Genomic DNA, 25132 nt, shown 5'->3' with positions numbered 1-25132 from the left:
GAATTAGCCACCAATTCGCCAAAATGCGAAATAGTTATGAATTGCGTTGAGATTGTGTTGGGCACAATGATAAATGATCCTTCGTCGTGTTTGAATTTAAGAGTATTTACAGTGTAGTTTTAATGCATATTCTCATTATATTATAGTTAACTTTTACAATCTAAAAAAACAAAAACAAATGAAATTAAAAACATAAACAGGTTTTTTGCGTTTCAGTGCCAATAATTCACTTTCTATGCAACTGATTTTTAAAGGAATGTTTACCTTTATGAAGATATAACATACAACACATGTTTTTCATTTATGTCTAAGGCCTTTATCAGAATTATGAAATATATCAAACAAAAAAACAGAAAAAGGGTTTCACTACATTTTGAATATCCGTGGCATTTTTGTCACTTTTATCGATATTTGCACCCTTAACCTTTGGCTAATTTCTGATCCTGGCTGTGCTGAAGCCTATAATTTGTTGTCAGTTTATTAGTGGAAATATTTATTTAGTCATCTGAAATTTTTGGTAGGTGTGAAACTGAAAATGTGCACCGCTGTGAGTTTATAAATAGTAAATAAACATGTCAAACACAATAGCATAACACTGATCTCAAGCTACAGCTTGCTGCTGCACACTTTAATAAATAGCAAGACATGAGCTTTTCCTTTAACATAGAAAGGAGACTATCCCATCCAATCTGAGAAAGATTTTCTCATTATTTTCTGACAGTTGACAAGGAATATTGCAGAATATTGAAAAATGTGCCAATGTGAAACTGCTGAGAGCCATACCTCTGAGAGATGTGAGATGAAACCTGTGTTATGGGCATGGAATTTCAAATGAACATTAGATGCTGCATCCCATAGTCTAACTCTGAGGCCTGTTTCACACCGCATGCACAAGTGTGTAAGCAAAGCAGCAGCAGGAAAGCGTGGGTTACCAAATTTAACATTTCCTTTACTAATGGCCATAAATTATACAATGGTTATCAAGAGTGTGCAATAGTGGTGCAGATCTGACATCAGAACTCAGGAGACTAATTCGCTACTGGTTCCTTCAAAAAAAAAAATTACGGGATTTTATAATTTTTTTTTCTTCTTCTTCTTCAATTTAGGAGTAAAATACAGCCTGTGGTAAACATAACTTGGTGATACTTTGACATTTTTGTTCTGCAATGCAAACTGCACGCACCCATACTGAAAACACAATTTTTGAAGCAGTTATGTTTTTTTTGTTTTTTGTTTTTTTAATTCTCAAAGGAAACAGTGGCAAATTAGTCTTTCAGGTTCATGGTGTCACACCTGCACCACTCCATTAAGAACTTTTACAAACCCGATCATCCTTGAGGAGGGGGAAAATATTTATATCTCTAAAGTAATTAATTTACACAGAATGGAACCCAAACCCCAAACTGTAACAAATATACAGTATGAATTCAGTCAGATTTACTGAATAGAAACTACCAGTTTTGTGCCTGTTATTAGATGACAAAAAAGTAGTTAATTCCCATATAATTACATAAGCTTGTGATGGTAAATATAATTACTGGGCATTTTACTGTATTTTTTGGCCAGTGTGAATGCTGTTACACTTCAGATTTGTGAGGATTTTGCAGTGTCTTTGCATGGGGTGTGAAAGAGGCCTAGTTTTTCAAGTAATTTGTCTGCCAACAATGAAAGTGCAAATGCTACACGCAGCACAATAACAGTCAATCAGAACATACTGATATTTAACATAAACCACTGTGTGAATGCTTCTTTAAATGGATGTTAGTTGAGTAACAGAGTTAGAATCATAATGCCATTAATTCCATCATTGACTTTTTTTTAATTTTTATCTAACCAGATGATAATGTATTGATCTCTTTTTCTGGCTACTATAAAAGTGGCTTTTACCTCCAAAGCTCTTACTATATATCTCCAAAATAGTGTACGTATAGATGTAGGCCTATATAGAATAAAGAGGATATGGCCAATTATAGAAGCTAGAGTGTCAGTGTGTGGTGCCTGCACAGCACAGCTTGAATGCCACCTGAATCTCCAGGTACTTCCTGGTATAAAGCAGCGGTGAGTTTGTGCTTTAGGTGAGTTGTGCTCATGTGTGACATACAACAGCTCAACTTTAATTCCACAATTGGGTCTTTTCCCATTCAGTTACTGTAGCTTCATCTGGTACTTTATTATATCATTCATATGGATTCCAAACACTTTTATTATGATTTAGCTGTCTTGAGTGATCTAAGAGTAATCTATTACAGATTACAAGTGCAATTTATATAAAATACACTTTAATGTTATTTACAAGTGATTTGCAATGTTATTATTTTACAATATGGACAGTGTTTGGGGAAATAAAGTAGGAAACCTGTGCAATAAAATAACGAATTTACTGTATCCTTTTATGCACACAGATAATACATAATCTATTCTATTATAGATGATATTCTCTCTGCCCTTTCATTTTTATATTTCTGGTAAATAGGCTTCATGATAGGAGAATGAGAGGCTGGAGGCTACATTTTGATTAGCGCTCAGTGAATTTTAATTTATATTCCAATTCAAAGGGCTACTTTGAGAAAAGACAGTTTGCAAGACCATTTCCGTCATTTACCCCTCAAACCGTTCTGAATCGAATTCATCACAAGCGTGCATGAGGAGTCTTTAAAACTTCACAGAGTGTAGTGAAATTAAAGACATCTTTTTTATTTATGGTAATACATTTGGGTTATTATCGGAAACCTGAAAATTAATGTAATGTTTTAATTATTTTTAATGATATATATATTTCATATATATACTGCATATATATATATATATATATATATATTTGTTAACAGTAGATGCATCAGTACACAGACTGCAATTCAAATCAAAAGGTTCACATCTTATACATAAAATCTGTGAAGATGTGATGTACTGTACAAACATACGTGCCTCTCTTTGAACATCTAGTCACATTTTTGTAATTAATTATGTAACATTAAAAGCATTTTTAAGGTAAACTCAGTTTAAGGCTGTTCATCTTAGACAGTTAAGGTATAAAGTATAGGAAAGTAGTGAAAAAAGAAATATGTGAAAATGAATGATAAAGAGGCAGATAATGTTTTCATCTTCCATAAATATCAATTGTAATTTAACAGTTTGAAAATAAATATGTGGCATTATTTTATTTTTTATTTAAATGTTATTGTAAGCTATTAATCCTTTCTCCTTACACCGAGGTCTGTCTAGCATAGTTTTAAAATAAATTCAGTAGCAGCAACTTATGGTGCTTATATTGGTTTCGAAAATCCTTGAAAATCCTTGCAAAATGTTAAAAGTTAAATTAAACAAAATATATCTAAGCTTTCCTTTCCCATATTCGCTCACTATTATTAGTGATGGAATGAACAGTAAAATGTGTTCAGCAAAACGATTGCACAACCCTAAACTATGTTCATGTTGATCAATGTGTGATTGCTTCGAGGATATAACCCTAACCCTTTCATGTTATTGTCATGAATTGTCCAAACTTTCCATATTTAACCTTTGACCTCAGGAGTAAGCCATCATCTACTCCCATTTGGAATATCATGTTTAAATCAATATGTTGCAGGCAGCAGTTTCAAAGCCTTTATGTGATGGTATTGAGTTTCCACCCACAACCCTTTTATGCCGTGACTGTATGCGGAGGGGTCTTTGATTGTAGCTTGGGTGAGATATGAAAATGGAACGTGGAGAATCCGAAAAAGGGAGAACACGGTCGGCTCCATGGTCTTCTGTATTTCTCAGTGTGCTGAAATGGAAACCCACTCTCACATCCGCCAAGGCAGTGGCTATTCTTAGAAAGGGCACAGTTGGGACCACATGCATTATTTATGAGGTGGATACACATTCATCTTTCAACCTCTGGGCCACCTCAACTCAATCGCCGTGACACTAACATACCGAGGTCAAAAATTCAGTTGTAACAAACACAATTACACACAAAGTGTAACTCAGCAAGGGAGACCGAAACCAAAGAGACAAGTAGTTGTGCGTCTTTCGAAAACACTTGTGTCTCTCTGGAACTCTACAAAAATGTAGGTGTTTACAAGTAAACAATTAGCGTTCGAGCAGATGAAGTGGTTGCTCGGGTTATTGAGCAACATTGACAACAAGTCAGAGGCAGTAGAAGTGTGGTGTGTACTAGCAATAGTAGTTGTAGTATTAGTAGTGAACACGTATGCTATTGTAGCTTGCGCGTTCCTCAAAGACGGTATTTGCGCAGGAGGTCGGCTTGCCACATGTACTTGCGCTCGGGAAATTGCTCAGGAATCTTGATCTTGCGGAAGTCCTGGATGCACTTCTCCAGCTCCTCTTCCACAGTCAACTTTTCTTTCGCTGGCCGCTTCTTGCAGGTGCTGGTGTCCCGGGAACTTGCGGTGAGCGTCCGGAGTAGGTCGCTCTTGCGACGCTGCTCGGACTGCTGCTGCTGCAGGAGATGCTGAACGGGGCCTTTCTTGGGAGGCCTGTCCAACGTTTGCACGTGCGTCTGTCGGCTGACCGGCCCACGGATGACGGTACCTTGTGGGGAGCTGGCCTCGGAGTGGCTCTCTGAGCTGGAGGTGGAGAGTTCGTTGAAGGAGGTTCCACTCTCACCTTCGCCTTCACCTTTGTGACCCTTGCAGCAGCAGTCACAAGGTGGAGATGACCAGCGAGACGGGCCACCTGGAAAAGAGAAGAGAAGAGTTCACTCAAGGCCTGAAGGGTGACATGGACTATGTGTATGGAATACTAGTGTACTGCTATACTGCTGTATAATATGCCATGTGTAGTACACAGTAGCGTTCTGTCCAACCGATTTTCAGTCTATATGATTTTATTTAATAAATATTCAAATGGATGCTACTTTATTAGCCGCATTTCCACTGTCGGGCCAAGTTCTAGTGCGTGTCAAGGCCAGATGGGTTTCCACTGTCACTTCCGGGGCTTGATCTGGCCTCCTCGTGATCAATGGCAAGGGCTTTTTGGCCCGCTGACTGTGGAAAAGCGGCTATTGAGAACTTACTTCTCTCTATCCCTAGAACCCAACCCTGCTTCTACCCCTAACCATATGGAACCTGTTCATTAATAAAAGTCCAGGAAAAGAACAATAGTTTTGGACGTGGTAACAATATGGGCTGCATGCATGAGAACAAAGCATCCATTTCAATTAGGCCACATTTATATTACATGGTTCAAGTGACCCAGTTCCAATATATTTCCACCTATTTTGCACAGATCAGATTACACAAACGTGGAAACAGGAAAAAAGCACATGGATTCCGATATTCTCAGTTTGGTTTCATGCCTCATTAATATGTGGAAATAAATCTGAAAATGAGTCAGATATGTGTATTTGAATCTGCCACGAGTCTTGCACCTTTTAAAAACGCGACATTGGTGAATGAAGTCAATTCAGGTGGACACCATCTGTGATCACATTACTCTTTTCAATGGCGCAATGGAGGACGAAGACCTCTCATCAAGACCTGCAGTGTAAATGTGGTCTTATAGGCCTATTAAATACCTCCTACCAGGGGTGTGCAGCAAAGCTAGTATTTGTATCTGTATTTGTATCTGTAACAATCACAAAATTATTCACATCTGTATTTGTATTTGGATAAAACCAGAAGTAGGCGGAGCTTGAACCGAAACTTCGTACAGTTATACTTGATAAGACCGTTATGTCTATGGTTTTACAGCCTTTTTTTTGAGTTATCACTGAACAAATATGCCGTGTTTAACTAAAATATATATATATATTTTATGATTATAACATTTATTTAAATATCTTCTAACAGTCGGATCAGTGCTTCGAGATGTAGTGCGTTTGTGCTTCGGGGAACGCGAGTTCGAGTCCCATTTTGGGGACATTTCATGAACTGATAAATAAATATATAAGTATCTTCTAATTAAAACAGTAAGGGTTCCTATGCAGTTTAGAAATATGGAAAGTGATTTAAGTAATTTCCAGGAAATGCATGGAAAAAGGCAAGCGCAATACTGCTATTTTATCTGCTTATTTCATTCATAGAGTTTACACTCATTTACCTCACACACTTGTTACTGCATTGTAATTTTAGAGGTTTATGTAAAACAACATGATTTCTTTTGGCTCCTGCGCAGTTTAAAAAGTATTTCACTTAATTAATTTGCAGGTCTGGAAAAGTATGGGAAAAAAATGTGTGTAAATTCATTCGTGTATCATATCGTAGCCTATAAGGTTTAAATCGTTGCCTTTTAAATATACATAAATAGTAGAACTTGCATGATGTATTATATTAGTTGGTATTACTCTTGCCAAGCTCTGATTTCTGAGAGATGCACGGAGAGGCAACAGCAATGACGTGTTTGATTTGCACTCTTTTCATTCATAAAATTTACATTCATTCACTTCACACACTCATTATTGCGTAACTTTAGAGGTTTGTGTAAAATATCGCGCTGATCCCCTGGCTCACCTGTTACCTAGCAAACACCAGAGTGTGCTGCAGCCTCAGCCGAATATTCGGGCAGAATTATTAGTTTTTGAAGCCAATATCCGTGCCTTTCCGAATAAGGTATTCAGCTTCGGGCACACCCCTACCTCCTACCATATTTAGTTCCACTTTTTGAACATTTCCTTTATTTTTACTTAAAATAAATGCAAAAACAATGGTGGAAAGAGCTAGTGTTGCCAACAAGACTGTTTCCAACAGTAGTATGCTATATTACTATTCAGGCTAAATGGAAATATGTGCCTCTACCTACATTTCTACAAAACTTAAAACCTATACGTACGAATCGCTGCAGTTTCCAGTTGAAATGAACACTAGACGCAGCAAAACTCTGACAACTTTTAATCCCTTTCACACAAAGTATGATTTACAGAGCCAGAGTTTAGATTAATAAAGCCTAATTTTCACACAATTACTTATGACAGAATATTATGTTGATTTGAACATGCTGATTTGAAAAGATTTGAAAACTGATACTTTTGAATGTTAGCATCACATATGCAGCTTCACATGTATGGGCTTTCTATCAGTTGGTTTGTTCAGTAGCTCACGCGATATAGTGTTGCACGCGATATAGTGTTGCACTTGTGAGGTGAACTTTTTCCCGATCAGCTTTACTAGAAACGAACTCCTGGACATCAGAAACGGCACACCAAATAACTTTCTGCCTACATTTGAGCATTCAGACCTTTTACTGGACATTTTAATCGGAGGAGCTGCGTTCATATACAAGCGCTCCAGGCGATCCAGGCGAGGGAAGCACGCCGGCGCGCTCGTGAAACTCCGACAGCGGGGGTTTAGGACTCCGCTGCCGAGCATTCATCTGGCGAATCTCCGCTCCCTGGCAAATAAATCAGACGAACTACAACTCCTCACCCGCACAAACAAGGACTTTTAAACTCCGCTGCGCTTTGCTTCACGGAAACCTGGCTGAACGGAGCCATCCCGGACAGCGCTTCATCTAACGGGCTTCCAGCTGTTCAGAGCAGACCGCGTCACCGAGTCCTCGGGAAAACGAGAGGCGGTGGATTATGTTTTATATCAACGAAGGCTGGTGTACAGACGTGACAGTTTTAAAGAAGATGTGCTGCCCAAATTTGGAAGCTCTCTTTATTAACTGCAAGCCTTTTTATTCACCGCGGAGTTTTCCTCGTTTATTCTGGTGAGTGTGTACATTGCTCCTGACGCGCGCGTGAGCGCGGCGCTAGAACTGCTGGCCGATCAAATCACACACACAGAGCAGTGTTATCCGGACTCTTTCATTATCATTCTCGGTGATTTTAATAAAGCTAATCTCACCCGTGAACTGCCTAAATATAGACAGCACATCACATGCCCCACCAGAGACAGAAATATACTGGACCACTGCTACACTGTCTTAAAGGATGCATATCACTCTGTTCCCCGTGCAGCGCTGGGACTCTCTGATCACTGTTTGGTTCATCTCCTACCAGCCTACAGGCAGAAACTCAAATCTGCTAAGCCTGTAGTAAAACTGTAAAGAGATGGACTTCTGAAGCAGAGCAGGTTTTACAGGCCTGCTTGAACTTACTGATTGGAGTGTTTTTGAGGCTGCAGCTACTGATCTGGACGAGCTTACTGACACCGTGACGTCCTACATCAGTTTCTGTGAGGACATGTGTGTACCCACCAGGACTTATTTAACATTTAACAATGACAAACCTTGGTTCAGTGCAAAACTCAAACAGCCGCCAGGCCAAAGAGGACGCCTACAGGAGTGGGGACAAAGCCTTGTACAAACAGGCAAAATACACACTGAATAGGGAGATAAGAGTGGCAAAATTAAACTACTCTGGAAAGCTAAAAAAACAGCTTTCAAGCAATGACTCTACATCAGTGTGGAAAGGCCTGAAAGCCATCACCAGCTACAAGAGCCCATCCCCCAGCACTGAGGCCAATCAACAACTGGCTGAAGACCTGAACGAGTTTTACTGCAGGTTTGAAAAGACTGGCCTGACACCCCACACCAGCTCCGACCGTCTCACAGCACAGCCATTCACACCCTCACCCTCCCTCCCCCCTACTGTTTCTCAGCCTGTACTCAAGATCTGTGAAGATGATGTATGCAAAGTCTTCAGAAAGCAGAAGATAAGGAAAGCCAAAGGCCCAGACGGTGTCTCTCCAGCCTGCCTCAAAGCCTGTGCTGTCCAGCTATCATCCATCTTCACATTGATCTTCAACAGATCACTAGAGCTGTGTGAAGTCCCCTCCTGCTTCAAATGTTCCACCATCATCCCTGTACCCAAGAAACCAAAAATCACAGGACTTAATGACTACAGACCTGTTGCCTTAACGTCTGTGGTCATGAAGTCATTTGAGAGACTGGTGTTGGCCCACCTGAAGGACATTACTGGACCCTTGCTGGACCCCCTACAGTTTGCTTACCGAGCAAACAGATCTGTGGATGATGCAGTTAATATGGGACTGCACTACATCCTGCAACATCTGGACAAACCAGGGACTTATGCAAGGATCTTGTTTTTGGACTTCAGCTCCGCTTTCAACACCATCATCCCAGACACCCTTCAGAACAAACTGACTCAGCTCTCTGTACCCACCTCCATCTGTCAGTGGATTACCAGCTTCCTGACAGACAGGCAGCAGCTAGTGAGGCTGGGAAAACACACATCCAGCACCCGCACCATCAGCACTGGAGCTCCTCAGGGCTGCGTTCTCTCCCCACTGCTCTTCTCCCTCTACACAAATGACTGCACCTCTAAAGACCCCTCTGTCAAACTCCTGAAGTTTGCAGACGACACCACAGTCATCGGCCCCATCTACGACGGCGACGAGTCTGCTTACAGACAAGAGGTTGAGCAGCTGGCTGTCTGGTGCAGTCACAACAACCTGGAGCTGAACACGCTCAAAACTGTGGAGATGATAGTGGACTTCAGGAGAAACCCCCCTCCTCTCCCCCCACTCACCATCATGAACAGCACTGTGGCTGCAGTGGAGTCATTCAGGTTCCTGGGCACCACCATCTCTCAGGACCTGAAGTGGGACAATCACATTGACTCCATCGTGAAAAAGGCCCAGCAGAGGTTGTACTTCCTTCGTCAGCTGAAAAAGTTCAACCTGCCACAGGAGCTGCTGAAACAGTTTTATTCAGCTGTTATTGAGTCGGTTCTGTGCTCCTCCATAACTGTCTGGTTTGGGTCAGCCAGCAAATCAGATTTAAGAAGACTTCAACGGACTGTTAGGACAGCAGAAAAGATCATTGGTGTGCACCTGCCCAGCCTTCAGGACTTGTACAACTCCAGAGTGAAGAAACGGGCAGGTAACATCATCAAAGACCCCTCTCACCCCGGACACAACTTGTTTTCACTTCTCCCTTCAGGCAGACGCTACAGATCTCTGTGCACTAGAACATCTAGGCATAAAACAGTTTTTCCCCATGCCATCTCCAGCTTAAATAGCTAACACGTGGATCATTACCTGTGTTCTGTAATTCATTCTGTAATTCATTCTCCATCTTTAATTATTGCCTCCTCTCAAGTATTATGTAAATACACATACATATGTTTATCTATACAGCTGTATATAGAGTAAATAATGCACAAATCTGTACATAAATCTACTGTTCCAGATTCATACTTATTATTATTAGGATTATTATCCATTGTTAAGTCTTACTATTTAAATGTTTTTTCTGTTCTCATGTCACATGTGTATTTATGTATGTATGTATGTATGTACCAGGAGCACCTTAAAACCACAACAAATTCCTCGTGTGTTTGCGCACACCTGGCGAATAAAGCTAATTCTGATTCTGATTCTGATTCTGAAAGCTGCGTTACGGTACAGATCAACAAAACAGCTCAAACCCATGTATAAGGAAGTTAAAATAGCACAGTTGCATCAGCGAATGCGTTTTTATATCACTTTTGCATTTGTTAACACTATAGGGTAGGTTTAGGGTTGAGTTTGGTGTAGGGGGGTTGTTATTTTCCAACACGACAGATCATTAACCTTTTAGCGTCACTCCCCGGACATTTGAATTCTGAACAGCCGCAATATATACCTGAAGCTACGTAATAAAAATTGAGCACTGCATGCCTGTACAAAAGTAATAAAAGCGTGGCCATGGACATGTATTGAACGCACGTTTTAGTACCACTCACTGGACACTTCACTTTGCAACTGCCGCGAAATGTAAGGTACATAATAACGGTGTTGCAGAAACGTCACCTTGACCATATACAGGGCTCCAGACTAACTATTTTTACTAGGAGCTCTGTAGCCCCTGACTGAAAAGTTTTAGGAGCACAAGCAGAAAATTTAGGGCCACACCTTAAATCAGCCTACAACAGCAATCGATAACATATTTTCCCCATTTTAACTGTATTACTGACAAATATTTTGATAATAAATAGAGTTAACTCATAGAAATTACAATGTGCAGTATTCTTTTACTTTCAGAGGAGATAAATATATATATATATATATATATATATATATATATAGTAGTGCTGTCAGTCGATTAAAAAATTTAATCGCGTTAATCACTGTCATGGACTGTGATTAATCATGATTAATCGCAAATTTAAAACACAAGGATTTACCTGTAAATGTGTTGAAAAAGAAATGCATGATAAACTAGTTTAAGGAAACAGAACCTTTCACACTTCCGCCAGGTATGAGACATAATCCTTATAATTATTTTATCATTATTCTTTTGTTTTTATTCAGCCATTATCAGCCTTTATACTGGCAATAAAACGTTTACCAAGCCACATCGCTTCAATCCCAGTATACATTTACCCAACTATTATCAAAAGTATTTCTAAATAAATACAACAAAACATTTCTTGTGACCTTACATGAAGTATTATGACAAAATGCATTATAAGGAAGAATTTGACCTGTTCTGCAGCTGCATTAGAGCTAACATTAGCATCATGTTACATAAGATAATTTATGAGATTAATAGTACGCTTTTACTCAGAACTCACTTCAAACCACCATCGAGTGTTTGTAATAACTTCCTTTTGCGATCACATGTGGAATTTGGTCGTTTACTGTTGTTAAAATATGCTATTTATAGCCTTTTATGTCGCTGCCCAAATTAGCATTTCAGATGTACACATTCCTTCCAAGAAAATCACATTCAAATATCCTATTGGAATAGTGTGTTTATTATCTTATATAATCTATAGTGGCTGTTGTCATGTTTATTTCTGCTGTGTAAAAGCCTTAACATTTATGCTCTGGCTGAAACTCACGTTGTTTGTGATGTTACAACCGCCTCTCCGTTCTTAAGTTGCCGGGGATACATTCCAAGTATAATACACATTAGTAAAAGGATCTATTTTAATTTTTATTTGTCTATATACGTATACCTTGGGCGGCCGTGGTACATTATAAAAGTAGCCCAAAAAACCGCAAACCACGGCTCTGTAATTTTTCCCACGACTGTATTTTCAAAATAGCCCACTTGTGCCGTTACCCTGGCAACACTGGTTCGCTGTACCCTCATCACACAATGATAGATGACCTTCCGCGCTGCGATGACGGGAAGAAGTTGGGGTCAAACCTTATCAAACGATTAATTTGCGTTAAAAAAATATTAACGCGTTACAATCGCATGCGTTAATGCGTTAACGTTGACACCCCTAATATAATATATATATATATATATATATATATATATATATATATATATATATATATATATATATATATAATAAATTACTATTGTTTTGCATTAATAAGTGAATTTACTAATAATATTACATGTTAATTTCTTGTTAATTTCATGTTTATGCACACTTAACAGTAAAGCACTAAGCTTGAGTTGGGAAGCTTACAATGTCAACAACTTTTTTTTTTTTATATGTAGAAAAGGTATACAGTACATTGTAGTCTTATTAAATGTACCATTATTCTTCTGTAGTCTTATATGGAACTGTCCAACAACTTCAGTGATTATGTGCGATTTAGTTGCAAATTGAAGAAAAGCACTTTGTGATTTTTCTTACTTCATAGACAAAAAAGAGCAAAACTCTGTCAAAATCTGATTTCTTAATGATTTTATATTTTATAATAGCCTAGTGATTTTATAATTGATATTTTATAATTTCAAAATATAAAGGAAAAAGTATAAATGAATGTCTAATAAGCAAATAAGTGCTCATCTGCTGCCATCTACAGGTTTAATGTATTTTTTTAATTTTACAAATGTTTGTTCACCACAAGTTTATTTTGGTCATCCATGGTTACAGTTAGTGTTACTGCTTCTTGTTTTCTACGTCAGCGCTGTTTGATCTGTTTGTAACAGAGAATTCTGTGCAGAATTTGCATGCTTCTCACTAGATCTCACAGCAACCTTTATTCATTCTGCGGCGAATTCAAACACTTCTTGCTGGATCTTGCAGCACTGTGCTGTAACAGTGTTGCGAAATCAACTTTGGTACCCGAGTAAAGCTGTTCTGAGCTCAGACAAGTTTGTTAGCGTCGTGGCCCGAGCTGATAAACGGTCCCGCTGCGCAGCTCAAACGAGTAGAAGGATTTTGTTACGCTTTTGTTTTGTTTGCCGTTTGATGTTTCTCATATGCAACAGAAATAGCAGCGAGAGTTGAACAACGCGGTGGTCGCGCCAGTGCGACTGCACACAAAATGTACTTGCACCGGCAGAAAAAATGGTCGCAAAATGCCACCATTTGGTCGCAGTCTGGAGCCCTGATATATTTCCAATGAGCCTGGGTTGCTATATTATTGTCTCATCATGTGTGCAAGTAAAACGAAGTTATTCTGGAAATAGTGTTACAGTGTTCCGGAAAACCTGTGTTGAAAGCAGAGATCATCTTAGCACCAGTGTAATAAGGCTTGCTCCACAAAAACATACTGTATGCTTTTATGTCAGCCACAAAGCACTACAATCAGGGGTGTGAGACAGACAACATTCAGCTCTATTCACCTAACAGAGTGAAGCCAATTACACAGGCTGTGTTTTCTAAGGCCTGTCACTGATGAACTATGTCTGTTATTCTCCACCACACTGATCCACGCTATTTCACAACACTGATCCATGTCAGATTTTTAATTATGCAACCTCAATCCATTTGCATTTAATTATGCAAATGAAAGTCGGGGTGTCAAAAATGATTCACAGCGAGAGTGGCGGCACTTGATCAAACCCATTAGCCGCCTATATGAATGTTTATGCACAAAGTCAGAGCCACATAGTTATAATTAAATATAATATAAAAGGTAATTGTGCAGTTGTGTTCACATTTAGCAATCTAGATTTGCTGAGTACAGACCTTCACTGTCAAATTATCATCTTTCAACATGAAACACAGTAGTGTGCATATAAGATTATCCTACAATCTGAACTCAGTGGATAAATGTTAGTGGATAAATATATATAATATGAACATATAGTACATACTATCACTATATATACTTTAATCCCTTTGATTTTAAAAGAGATTAAACCTATTTATGTAATCAGTTATTAGATGTCATTAACAGATCAGTACATCTGTTGCACCTTCAACTTTAATTTTCATCACAGAATCACAAAATGTCAGCTATAAATATATTTTGAACTTTTATTCGTAGTCTATTAAGAATTAACAAGGTTCACAGGGTGTATAATCATGCTGTAAGTGCCAGAAAGATGTTCATTTGCTGCAGTGAAACTATTTGGTAGCGCTATTGATCCCACACCAGCAATAGAGACCTTGTATTGCCAACACTGCAATAAAACAGTTGTGCTGTGTTGCAAACAACACATCAAACCTCTAGGGATCCACCTCAAGCATATGTGATGAAGTATAAATATGATTTTAAAATGAAAACACACTGAGTCCTTTATGCAATAACAACCGTGGGAGACAATATGCCAATTAATATCCATAGTGCTTAAAACAAGACCTATCTTTATTGGGACAGTAAGAGGATCAACAAAAATGATAGGAAGTTGCGCTTTTCATTATGTGGCAGAGTCTGCTCTGGAATTAATTTGTGTCACTCAGTATAAAAAGGGACCTTTGATCGATGAGTCGAGGCCTCATAATTGGTGTTTTGAAAAATGGGCCCTGACTTGGCAAAACAGCTAAATCAGCTGGTGGCCAATTTTCTTGTCTAAACGGAATTAACAGGATGCGCCAAAGCAGTATTGACAAATGCCATGCTTTTAAAAATGCCTCAGCGAATAATGTAGTCGGGCATGGGTAAATACTGAATAAGTTCGTTAATGTATATAATAGTATTGAGGCACTGCCCCCCCAGAAAGAATTTGTGCCCCCCCCCCCAGTTTTCTTAACCAACTTTATTTAGATCGGGAATAGATGATTATTTTGAGGAGCATGTGCGCACCGTCTGAGCGCATATGATGCATTTTGATTTGCGCGGATCGATCAGCGTCTGACTTGAAGCAGTGTGTGTCATCAAAGTAGGCAACAGCAAGAGCGATTCGAGCAGACACTTATTACGGTCATCGCAGTTTCTGTGGCGCTGCTGGCTGCACGAGCTCTGATGACCTCTAATTAACGATTTACCAGACTCACCATATTTCATGTCGTGCTTTAAAATGGTAACAAACTCTTGTAAAAATTCTAGTTATATTAATGCAATCAGGGGCGCCTGTAGGATTTCTTCCGTGGGTACGCACTTATCAGAATTACCTGAGCCCGTCTTCCCCTTCTCCCAAAACAGACTAGCTACTGTTATTAAAATAGTTCAGTTTTGTATGTAATGGAAAAGTTTTTCTAAAGTTAATTTAGAAAAACGAATGGAGCATTTTTTGTTCGTTAAATGCATTTTTTTAAGCAAGGACCAAGCAGCCAGGAGCAGCAGTGAGTTAATCATAGACTGTGTTTGATTAATTTAGCCGTATCAAATCATCACGACTTGCCAAAAAATAAAATCTTTAGATATAAAACAGTTCAAGCATATCCCAATGTTAGTTTAAATGTTTAATCTATATAAATGTGCGCTGTTAGACGCATATCCAACAGTTTGTGAGGAGAGTGTAAGCTGAAGCGCGCTCTGCAGGACATGGAGGCGCCAGCACGATCACTTGCATTTTTTTCTTACAGTAGAAACAACTTAAAACAGGCCTACACCGTAAATGTTGCTCATTATCGTAAGAGAAATACATCATTCGGAACTTTAAAGGGTCTACTTTTATTTGTGTGCATTCACAATATCAACAAAACGTTGTACCTTTATAAAATAGCCTAAATAGGAAAATAGAGGATGCACTTTCTGCCGGTCTTGAACAGGAGCGCTTCACAATGATGAACCGAAACTCAGCGAAACTGACTCACAGATATGATAAATATATCTATAGAAAGCTTTAAATTACCATTTTAAAACGAAATAATTCAAATCGAAAGTAAAAACCCTTTCATTATGTAATCCATAAAGATGCATTTCTCTCTAAAGGCACGTACAATGAGGAGATGGCGAGTCATTTTTCTCATCACCGTGACACCGTCTAAAATATAAAAAAATGGAAAAGCCTAAAACAGGCCCGATTATAATTTGCGTTTTATTTTATAATTGTATACAATTAAAAAATCAAACACAAATTAGGCTATAATGGCATATGTAAAACTTTGTCCTTTAATTGTATAGCTGCGTATATTTTCTGATATTTATGTTGCTCTGTCCTGAATACCTTAAAATTTAAAGGATTAGTTTAACTAGCTACTTATAGCCTACTATTTTTCATTAGTTTTCTGAATACCGTTAAATTTAAAGGATTCATCATCAAGTGAGAACAACTAAAAAAGCTTTTAGAAATGTTTATCTGTATTTATAATGTAAGTAAACATTTAGCTTTATTTACCAGCATTTTACATTAGGCTATTCATGAATGCAATAATAAAATGTGACTTGGCCTTAGCCTACCCTTTTTTTTTTTTTCTCAAAAATGCAATTTTATAAAAGTTATTTTTAATTCATGCAGCAAACATTTAAAACATTTTTTTAAAACTTTACTTTAAAAAACTATTAACTTTTGTATGTGTGCACGCAGGCGCCTGTGTCTGTTTTGTCATTGCGCATATAAGAAGTGGTGCCCCCCGTGGGATTGAAATGCCCCCCCAGCTATAACATCCTGGTGCCGGGCCTGTATATACTGTATATATATATATTAAATAAAACTTTGTGTACCAATAGGTGTAAAAATAATCTTGTATTTTACAGAAATAGTAATATTATTAAGAATAAAGTGATATATTTTAATATAAATGTGAATAAAATAAACTAAAATACCATGTATCATATAGCATTGCATATTGCTGCATATTTTTCAACAGGTGCCACCACACCAAACTACACTTCCTTTCTGCCATTTTGTCCATCTATCTCAGTTTAATGCGGAAGTGAGTGTCTCTGTGCATGGTATTGTACACTCACTTATTACAGTCATGTGACATAAGTCCACAAAATATGTCAGGGTGTTTTAGCACAATAATTATGAAAACTAATTAAAACATTTGAAAGTGGTGAAATAACCCACATATTTTTTTATTAATATAATTTTGATCAAAATATTTTTTAAAGGTAAGCAGCTTGTGAGTACCGATGTGCACATCCTTACTCTGCATCACCAAGGTTAGTATTTTCTATGATTGTTTATCGACCCTTATTGTGGTTGCAAAGCAAAGTAGTTTTCTTTATTACATTGGACACAAAAGGAGAATGGCTGAAGAATTGGAATATAGTCATTTTTTTGAGCCTGACAGTCACAGTCACAGTCACTTTGAACTGTTGTTCTATATAAAAGAGTCATTTGAAGATTTTTCAAACGTTCTCCTTTTGTGTTGCATGGAAGAAAGAAAGTCATTCGGCTTTAGAACAACATGGGGATGAGTAAATTATTATTTTCAATTTTGGGTGATCTATTCCTTGAAGAATAAGAAAAAACTGACAAATAAATGATCAGTCTATAATTTTAATGGTAGGTTTATTTGAACAGTGAGAGACAGAATAACAACAAAAATATCCAGAAAAACACATTTCAAAAAAGTTATAAATTTATTTACATTTTAATGAATGAAATAAGTATTTGATCCTCTATCAATCAGCAAGATTTCTGGCTCCCAGGTGTCTTTTATACAGGTAACGAGCTGAGATTAGGAGCACTCTCTTAAAGGGAGTTACCTGTATAAAAGACACCTGTCCACAGAAGGAATCAATCAATCAGATCCCAAACTCTCCACCAATGCCAAGACCAAAGAGCTGTCCAAGGATGTCAGGGACAAGACTGTAGACCTACACAAGGCTGGAATGGGCTACAAGACCATCGCCAAGCAGCTTGGTGAGAAGGTGACAACAGTTGGTGTGATTATTCGCAAATGGAAGAAACACAAAATAACAGTCAATCTCCCTCGGTCTGGGGCTCCATGCAAGATCTCACCTCGTGGAGTTTCAATGATCATGAGAACGGTGAGGAACCAGCCCAGAACTACACGGGAGAATCTTGTCAATGATCTCAAGGCAGCTGGGACCATAGTCACCAAGAAAACAATTGGTAACACACTACGCCATGAAGGACTGAAATCCTGCAGTGCCTGCAAGTTCCCTCTGCTCAAGAAAGCACATGTACAGCCTGTCTGAAGTTTGCTAATGATTCAGAGGAGAACTGGGTGAAAGTGTTGTGGTCAGATGACACCAAAATCCAACTCTTTGGCATCAACTCAACTCGCTGTGTTTGGCGGAGGAGGAATGCTGTCTATGACCCCAAGAACACCATCCCCACCGTCAAACATGGAGATGGAAACATTATGCTTTGGGGGTGTTTTTTCTGTTAAGGGGACAGGACAACTGCACCGCATCAAAGGGACGATGGACGGGGCCATGTACGGCCAGGGCATTGAAGCCAGCCAGGGCATTGAAAATGGGTCGCGAATGGGTATTCCAGCATGACAATGACCTAAAAAACATGGCCAAGGCAACAAAGGAGTGGCTCAAGAAGAAGCACATTAATGCATTTTGTATTTACCCGGGCTATCTTTGTGTAATATTAAAATTAGTTTGATGATCTGAATCATTCAAGTGTGACAAATATGCAAAAATAAAAAATAAAAACAGGAAGGGGTAAAAACTTTTTCTCACCACTGTGTAAATATAATATATATATTTATATATTAGTGCTGGGCAATGATTAAATATTTTAATAGCGATTAATCGCATGATTTTCTGCGATTAATCGCAGCATGCGCAAAATTCAATAATGAAATCAAAAGTAGTGTATTGCATAATTTTATTCTTTCAAAGTACTGCTGTATGAACAAAAGTTCGTACTGGCATTTGTTAGCTTGTCTTTCTTTTGTTTATCTATAGTTCTCCCACATGCTGCATCCAATGTAGTCTGCCGAAGCCTTCCTCCACTGTTTGTTTGGGTGGGTGATTTGCTGGCATCAACGGTGTGCATTGCATTTAAGTGATACTTCAGACTCGAAGTACTCCGATGATAAGACAATTCAGCTTTGCAGTGGTTACAAATAGCTTTAGTTCTATCAACTCCACCGTGTGGAAGAGGTTTAAAATAAAAATGTCCATTTAAGATTTCGGTACCTTTTTCCATTTTTCTGTCCGCACCAGATATTTTCTGTTTCGCGCTGTAGCTCTCTTAGGCACACAACAAATGCTTTCATTGGTTGAGACGCGTGATGACGCTCATCCCAAGCAGCCAGTAGCCTACTGATAAACATCCCACCCCTCCTGTGACCCATGGTTTGTGTTGTATTCGGTTGTATTATTACAGTCTATCTATGTGTATTCAAACGCAGTGAGCAACGGACTTTCAAAATAAAAAGTACGTTAACGCGCGATAAACTAATTGTCGGCGTTAATTAATGAATTAACGCCGATAACGCGATAAAAACGCGTTAACTTGCCCAGCCCTAATATATATATATATATATATATATATGAGATATTATTATAACTGTCAGAGAGTCTAAATTAGTTTAATTACACAATCTTTACGATAGCTAAAATGTGAACTAAAATTATCGTTATATGCACAATATTAATATAATCACCTGCAAAGTCTTAACAAATATATAATGCCAAACACTACCGTGCATCCTTATAGCAAAATATCAAAATCAAAAAGCTGGGATAAGAAAAAGTGCAGTTAATTAGTAATTTTTTTATGAGATAAAATGAAATGCATTACATATTCAAGAAAAATTTGAATAAATAAATAAATAAATAAATAAATAAATAAGTTCAAATATTTGAAAAATAAGAGTTTAAAAATAATAAGTTTAAATATTTGACAAAAACATTACTTGGCCAACTCAACGTAACGCACATACAAAACAATGAATAAATAATAATAAAATAAATAAATAAATAATGAATGTTCTGAATAGTTATTTTTAGTTTTTGGCTACATTTTTACACATAAAACACATGCTATTAGCACAAGTTTTTTTTAAGGCTACAGTGAAGAGTGACACTAGAAAAGATAATTCATGCTTTAATCTAAACCCATGTGTGTCCACAAGTCATTGACTGCTAAACATCAACATTTCTACAAAACAGCTGACAGGGGCAGCACCCTATCACAGCTTCCCAGTCTCCATGTGCCGACCGTCAAGCCCCGATCAATCTGCTGTTCCAACACACACCGGCCCGATCTGTCCACCCGGCCGCCCAGCCATCCATCTTCACTCGCACTCTGGCCGTATCAATACATCAGACAGCTGGTGAAAGTGTCTGAGCCATCGGACCCCGATTGATTCTTGTCATATACCTTGGCAACATGCTGAAGATAGCAAGGGAAGATAAACGTCGGCACTGCCATGCAAGCAAATAATCAGTCTCATTGTCATTTATTTAGTTTGCCACTGTCACGTCACTGATGTACTATTTTTTAACGAGTTTGGACACTGTACATCACGTCAGAGTTTCTGGCAGGAGTCACAATCTCTGAATCTGCGGCCATAGAAAAAACTATTAGCAATAAATTTGTTAAGGTGCCAATAGACCCACATAGCCAGACTTATGACTTGCAGCATAAAGTCTGGACCACACTGCAGATTATTCTGGCCAAGAACCGCCTGTTGGACAGGAAGAGACAGCTAAATCAATGCCATCCTTCAGCTCAAACACACAAATAAATTAAGCCCATTATAGATTGTGCCTTATCCGTTTACATTTATTCATTTAGCAAACACTTTTATCCAAATTGACTTACAAATGAGGAATACAACAAACAATAAAACATTTCAAACTAGTTCAAGCTAGAACAAGAAGGGATGGAGTTTTGAACTGTATCTTAAAGATTTTTAGGGATTCAGATGTCCAGATAGGGTTAAGATCATTACTAGGAACAGTGAAGAAAAACATTCTGGAAAGTTGTGTTTCACAAAATTGGTGACATTAGTGTTGTGCTATCCATGAAGAAATCAGTGGGTAAACAGAATAGAAAGAGATGTTTGTGCATGGTTATAATGGTAGCTGCTATTAATAAAATGATAAAAGAAGATTCAAGTACCTTGACAAATGGCAGCAATGTTTTGCAATGCAACAGTACCAGCAAAGTATACCAAATGTTACTAGTCTGCTGAATTCTCTGTAACGAAGCGATCAAAAGTGCAAACAAAACAGATATTATGGGTGTGTTTGCAGTGTGACATTGAAAATTTTTTATATAAAAACAATTTTCACTGAGAAATTAAAGCTAGTAAATTTCACAAATAACTACAAAGAAACAACAAGTACCATTTAAGTAGCAAAACTCAATCAGTGCTGAGGAAAGTTATTTTTAAAAGTAACCAACCTGGTCTCATAAAAATACGTACCTCTGCGCACTTTTTGTGCGACACCGTTTTACGTACCTTGCTGCATGTTTCTCAGCAATTTGAAATAGAAATGTCCACTGAGTGGCGCTAAAACACAGGTTCAATATGTGAACCCTGGCACGTTTTTATTACGTAGATATTGGTACGTATTGCTGTTTTTTTATTACGTTTCTTCAGATACGTATTGCGGCGGTTCAGAATTCAAATATCGTATAGACTGTCGCTAAAGGTTAATGCTCTATTGTGTTGGAAATATGCCCTACACCAAATCCAGCCCTAAACCTACCCGATAGTGTTAACAAATGCAAAACTGATATAAAAATGTATTTGCTGATGCAACTATGCCATTTGAACTTCCTTTTACGCAGATTTTAACTGCTTTGTCGAACCGTAGTTACACGGGATTCGAACCGGTGCTTCTCGTCTCTTAAGTCCGTCTCCGTACTCCGTGAGCTACCGAACAAACTTGTCATCTATGAAAACCCATAGATATGAAGCTGGATGTGTGCGATGCTAACGTTCAAAAGCATCAGTTTTCAAATCTCCCATAAGTGTATAATGGCATAAATGTACCTGGGTGCACTTTTTAGCGAGACGCAAAATACGTACCAATAAGTACATATCACTGCAGTTTCCAAAAGAAATGAACACTAGAGGCAGTAAAACTCCGACACCTTTTATTCCTTTTCACACAAATTTACAGTTTCAATTAATAAAGCGTAATTTTCACACAATAACTAGTATAATATCATGTTATGACTTTAAAACAATATTAATATGCTGGGAGAGGTGAGGAGCTCCGGTTTGAATCCCGTGTAACCATGGTTCGACAAAGCAGTTCAAATCTGCGTAAAAGGAAGTTGAAATGGCACAGTTGCAACTACAAATGCGTTTTTATATCAGTTTTGCATCAACACTATCGGGTAGGTTTAGGGTTGGGCTTGGTGTAGGGCATATTTCCAACACGATAGAGCATTATCTTTCAGTGACAGTCCCCGGATATTTGAATTCTGAACCTCCGCAATACGTACCTGAAGCAACGTAATAAAAACACAGCAATACGTACCTATATCAACGTAATAAAAGGGTTCACATATTGAACCTGTGTTTTAGTGCCACTCAGTGGACATTTCTCTTTGAAAATGCGGCGAAATGTGCAGTAAGGTACGTAAAAATGGTGTTGCACAAAAAGTGCGCAGAGGTACATATTTTTATGAGACCAGGTTGCCTTTTACACCAAAAGTGAAATGACCAAGCCTCAGGCTGAAGGAAATGCAAATTCATGTTTGTACAGTAGAGATCTCAACCAAACCTTCCATTCTGGATTGCAAGAAGAATAGGACACAGGAGAAGTTCACCACTCTAGCAAAAAAAAAAAATAAAATTGTATTCTTGAATTGGATCATCGAAGGTCTGCAGCAAAGACATTGGTTTATAAATGAGATTCAGTTTAACATATTTAATCATTGCAGGTTTGCGTCACATTCTGAATTTGCATTTCACAGCTTTTATTCATTTTGAATACTGAATCTGTTTTGTGTAAGTGCAATGCTTACATTTAATATAGAACTACAGTAAGCATCATGTTCACACAGCTCACACAACGCATCTGCACTTACTCCTGATTTCTCTCAACATGGCAACACGAGAGCTGTCAGTCAGCAAATGTTATTTGAAAAACTTTACTTGTTACTTGGAAAAAGTAGTCTGATTACATAACTTGCGTTACTTGTGATACGTTACCCCAACACTCAATACTAAGTTCTGCTTGTGGATATCTTGTTAACTTGCTTTAATCACAACTCTGAGGTCACATTACTGTAAATATTAGGGGGTTACACTTTATTTCATTAGTCCACTTTAGATATTCTGCTTAACTTTGCATCTAACTCTCGTTAGAGTAGTAGTAGAGTAGGCTCTTAGGTTAGGGTTAGGTTTAGGAGAATAAGCCGATATACTTGTAAAGTCAGTAGAATGTCTGTTGGAGGACCATCACAATAAAGTGTTAGTAGATATTAAGCAGACACGAAATTGCAAATTTAAAGTTAAAATATTTATTAAATTAAAACATTAACAAAAAATATTTCTAACAGTGCATATTTTAGTGATGTGGTGCAGTACATTATAACAGTTATTTCACTTAAGTGATCGAATTATCAAGACGGCTTTACCACATTACTATAACTCACATTTTATGCACATTAGGTCTGTATTAACCATCCTCCTGTGTAATTAAATGCTTTATTTAATGAGTATTTCAGATGTTCGGTTTATGAGTCACAGCATAAAAAGTCTCTATTGTGTTTTGCTCTCTGAAAGACATTAAAAAATGTTTTGAGATGAGTCTTACATCAGCAATTTCTATGAAGTCCAACTCAAATTCCACTGAAGTGATACTGTGTGTGTGTGTGTGTGTGTGTCCGCATGCTTGTCCACGTGTCTTTTATTCCTAGCGAGCATCAAGACATTCTCCATGCACAGTTTGAGCAAGACTACCTCAACTGCGGAGCAGTATGCCAGCTGTCAGCCAGGCATGCTGTGTTCTCTGTAGTGATGGAGTCGTCTTAATTAGGCCCATCTATTTCTGGCTATGAAAACGATGACATATTTCCTGTTTAAACTTTGCATAATAGTTTTATACTTTTGAATTATTGCTCATGTCTCTTTGACTTGGATGGACAAAACAGTATTGTTACACATCATTGTGCTCTACAGATGAAAGAAAGTCATACAGGTTTGGAACAACATGAAGGCGAGCAAATGATGACAGCACTTTCATATTTTCCAGGTCTTATTGTACACAAGCCATCAGTAAAATGTTTGACATATTTTTTCCATCGAAGTGAACCAACTTTCGTTTTCGACTGACATCACCAAATTTCTTATTTTACACTTTCCATTAAAACACTTGGCTTCATTTTGGTATGGAATGCCCACTTTTCAAGATTAGGTATAACCCACTTTTGCATTCAGTATTCAGTTTCGCTCAGAAATATGAACATTTTATTTTGACTTTAAACAAAAAGTCAGCATTTCCCATTAACTCTGCTAAAAGGGCATGCTGTGATACTAACACAGAATGAGGGATTTCAGAGTGCAGTTTCTTAAGTTTGCATCATGAATATCATCACTTTTTATTTAATAAGAATGTCAAAAATAATTCATATTACCGCAACCACATCAGGCCCTCTTATGTTTCAGAAGAATTACTGAATATCAAACCATCACAATCAGTGTTTGGATAAGAGTGTAATCTTCAAGGATCAGCTCTTACGTCTACTGAAAAACAAAACTAAATCCTGACATTTGCATATGATTTCATAGGAATTCTTTTCATAAAATAATAAGCAAGAACATTTCTGAGACAAAATTCAGTGGGATGCTATTGAAATTGTCCTTGGGATTTACTATGCTTTACTGATGGTTAAAAAAAATTGCAACAAAAATGTAGCTTTTAAATTTACGGGAACCCAACGTGCACAAGTTATTCATAATTATCACTGTTAACTAATGATTAACTATGTACAACTTTTGCCTCAATAAACTCAATATACTAGGCATGGGGTCGGATTAAGGAATCTAAAATATGATCATGCAGAATAAGTAATTAATATGTGCTTTATAAGTACTAAACAGCCAGTATTGCTAGAAATATGCATGCTAATAAGCAACTAGTTCATAGTGAGAATTGGTTCTTAAAGTGTTACTGATTTTTTTTTTTTCTTTTCTTCTTTTGCCATAAATACTTCACTAACACTACTACTAATATTCAAGGAATGTTCCTTAATAGACTCCATCTTTGTCTGTCAGTGTATCAAACTAGACTGCTTTGTCTGATCATTTTTG

The 25132-nt window shown here is 37.7% G+C and overlaps 1 protein-coding gene across 1 annotated transcript in view; it reads right to left on the bottom strand.

The window, feature by feature from the left end:
• Positions 1-2844: 2844 nt before the first annotated feature.
• The window catches only part of kctd16b (potassium channel tetramerization domain containing 16b), an 84659-nt gene continuing 62371 nt past the window's right edge, over positions 2845-25132 (bottom strand). Inside the window, exon 2 of the mRNA XM_058758854.1 lies at positions 2845-4680. Coding sequence (XP_058614837.1) covers positions 4220-4680 — 461 coding nt within the window. The 3' untranslated portion in view covers positions 2845-4219. The remainder of the gene's footprint in view (positions 4681-25132) is intronic.

Source organism: Onychostoma macrolepis, chromosome 21 (genome assembly GCF_012432095.1).
Source record: "Onychostoma macrolepis isolate SWU-2019 chromosome 21, ASM1243209v1, whole genome shotgun sequence".
In the NCBI taxonomy this organism is placed as follows: Eukaryota; Metazoa; Chordata; class Actinopteri; order Cypriniformes; family Cyprinidae; genus Onychostoma; species Onychostoma macrolepis.
Note: the sequence above shows the minus strand (reverse complement) of the source record. Positions and strands in the feature narration are given on the sequence as shown.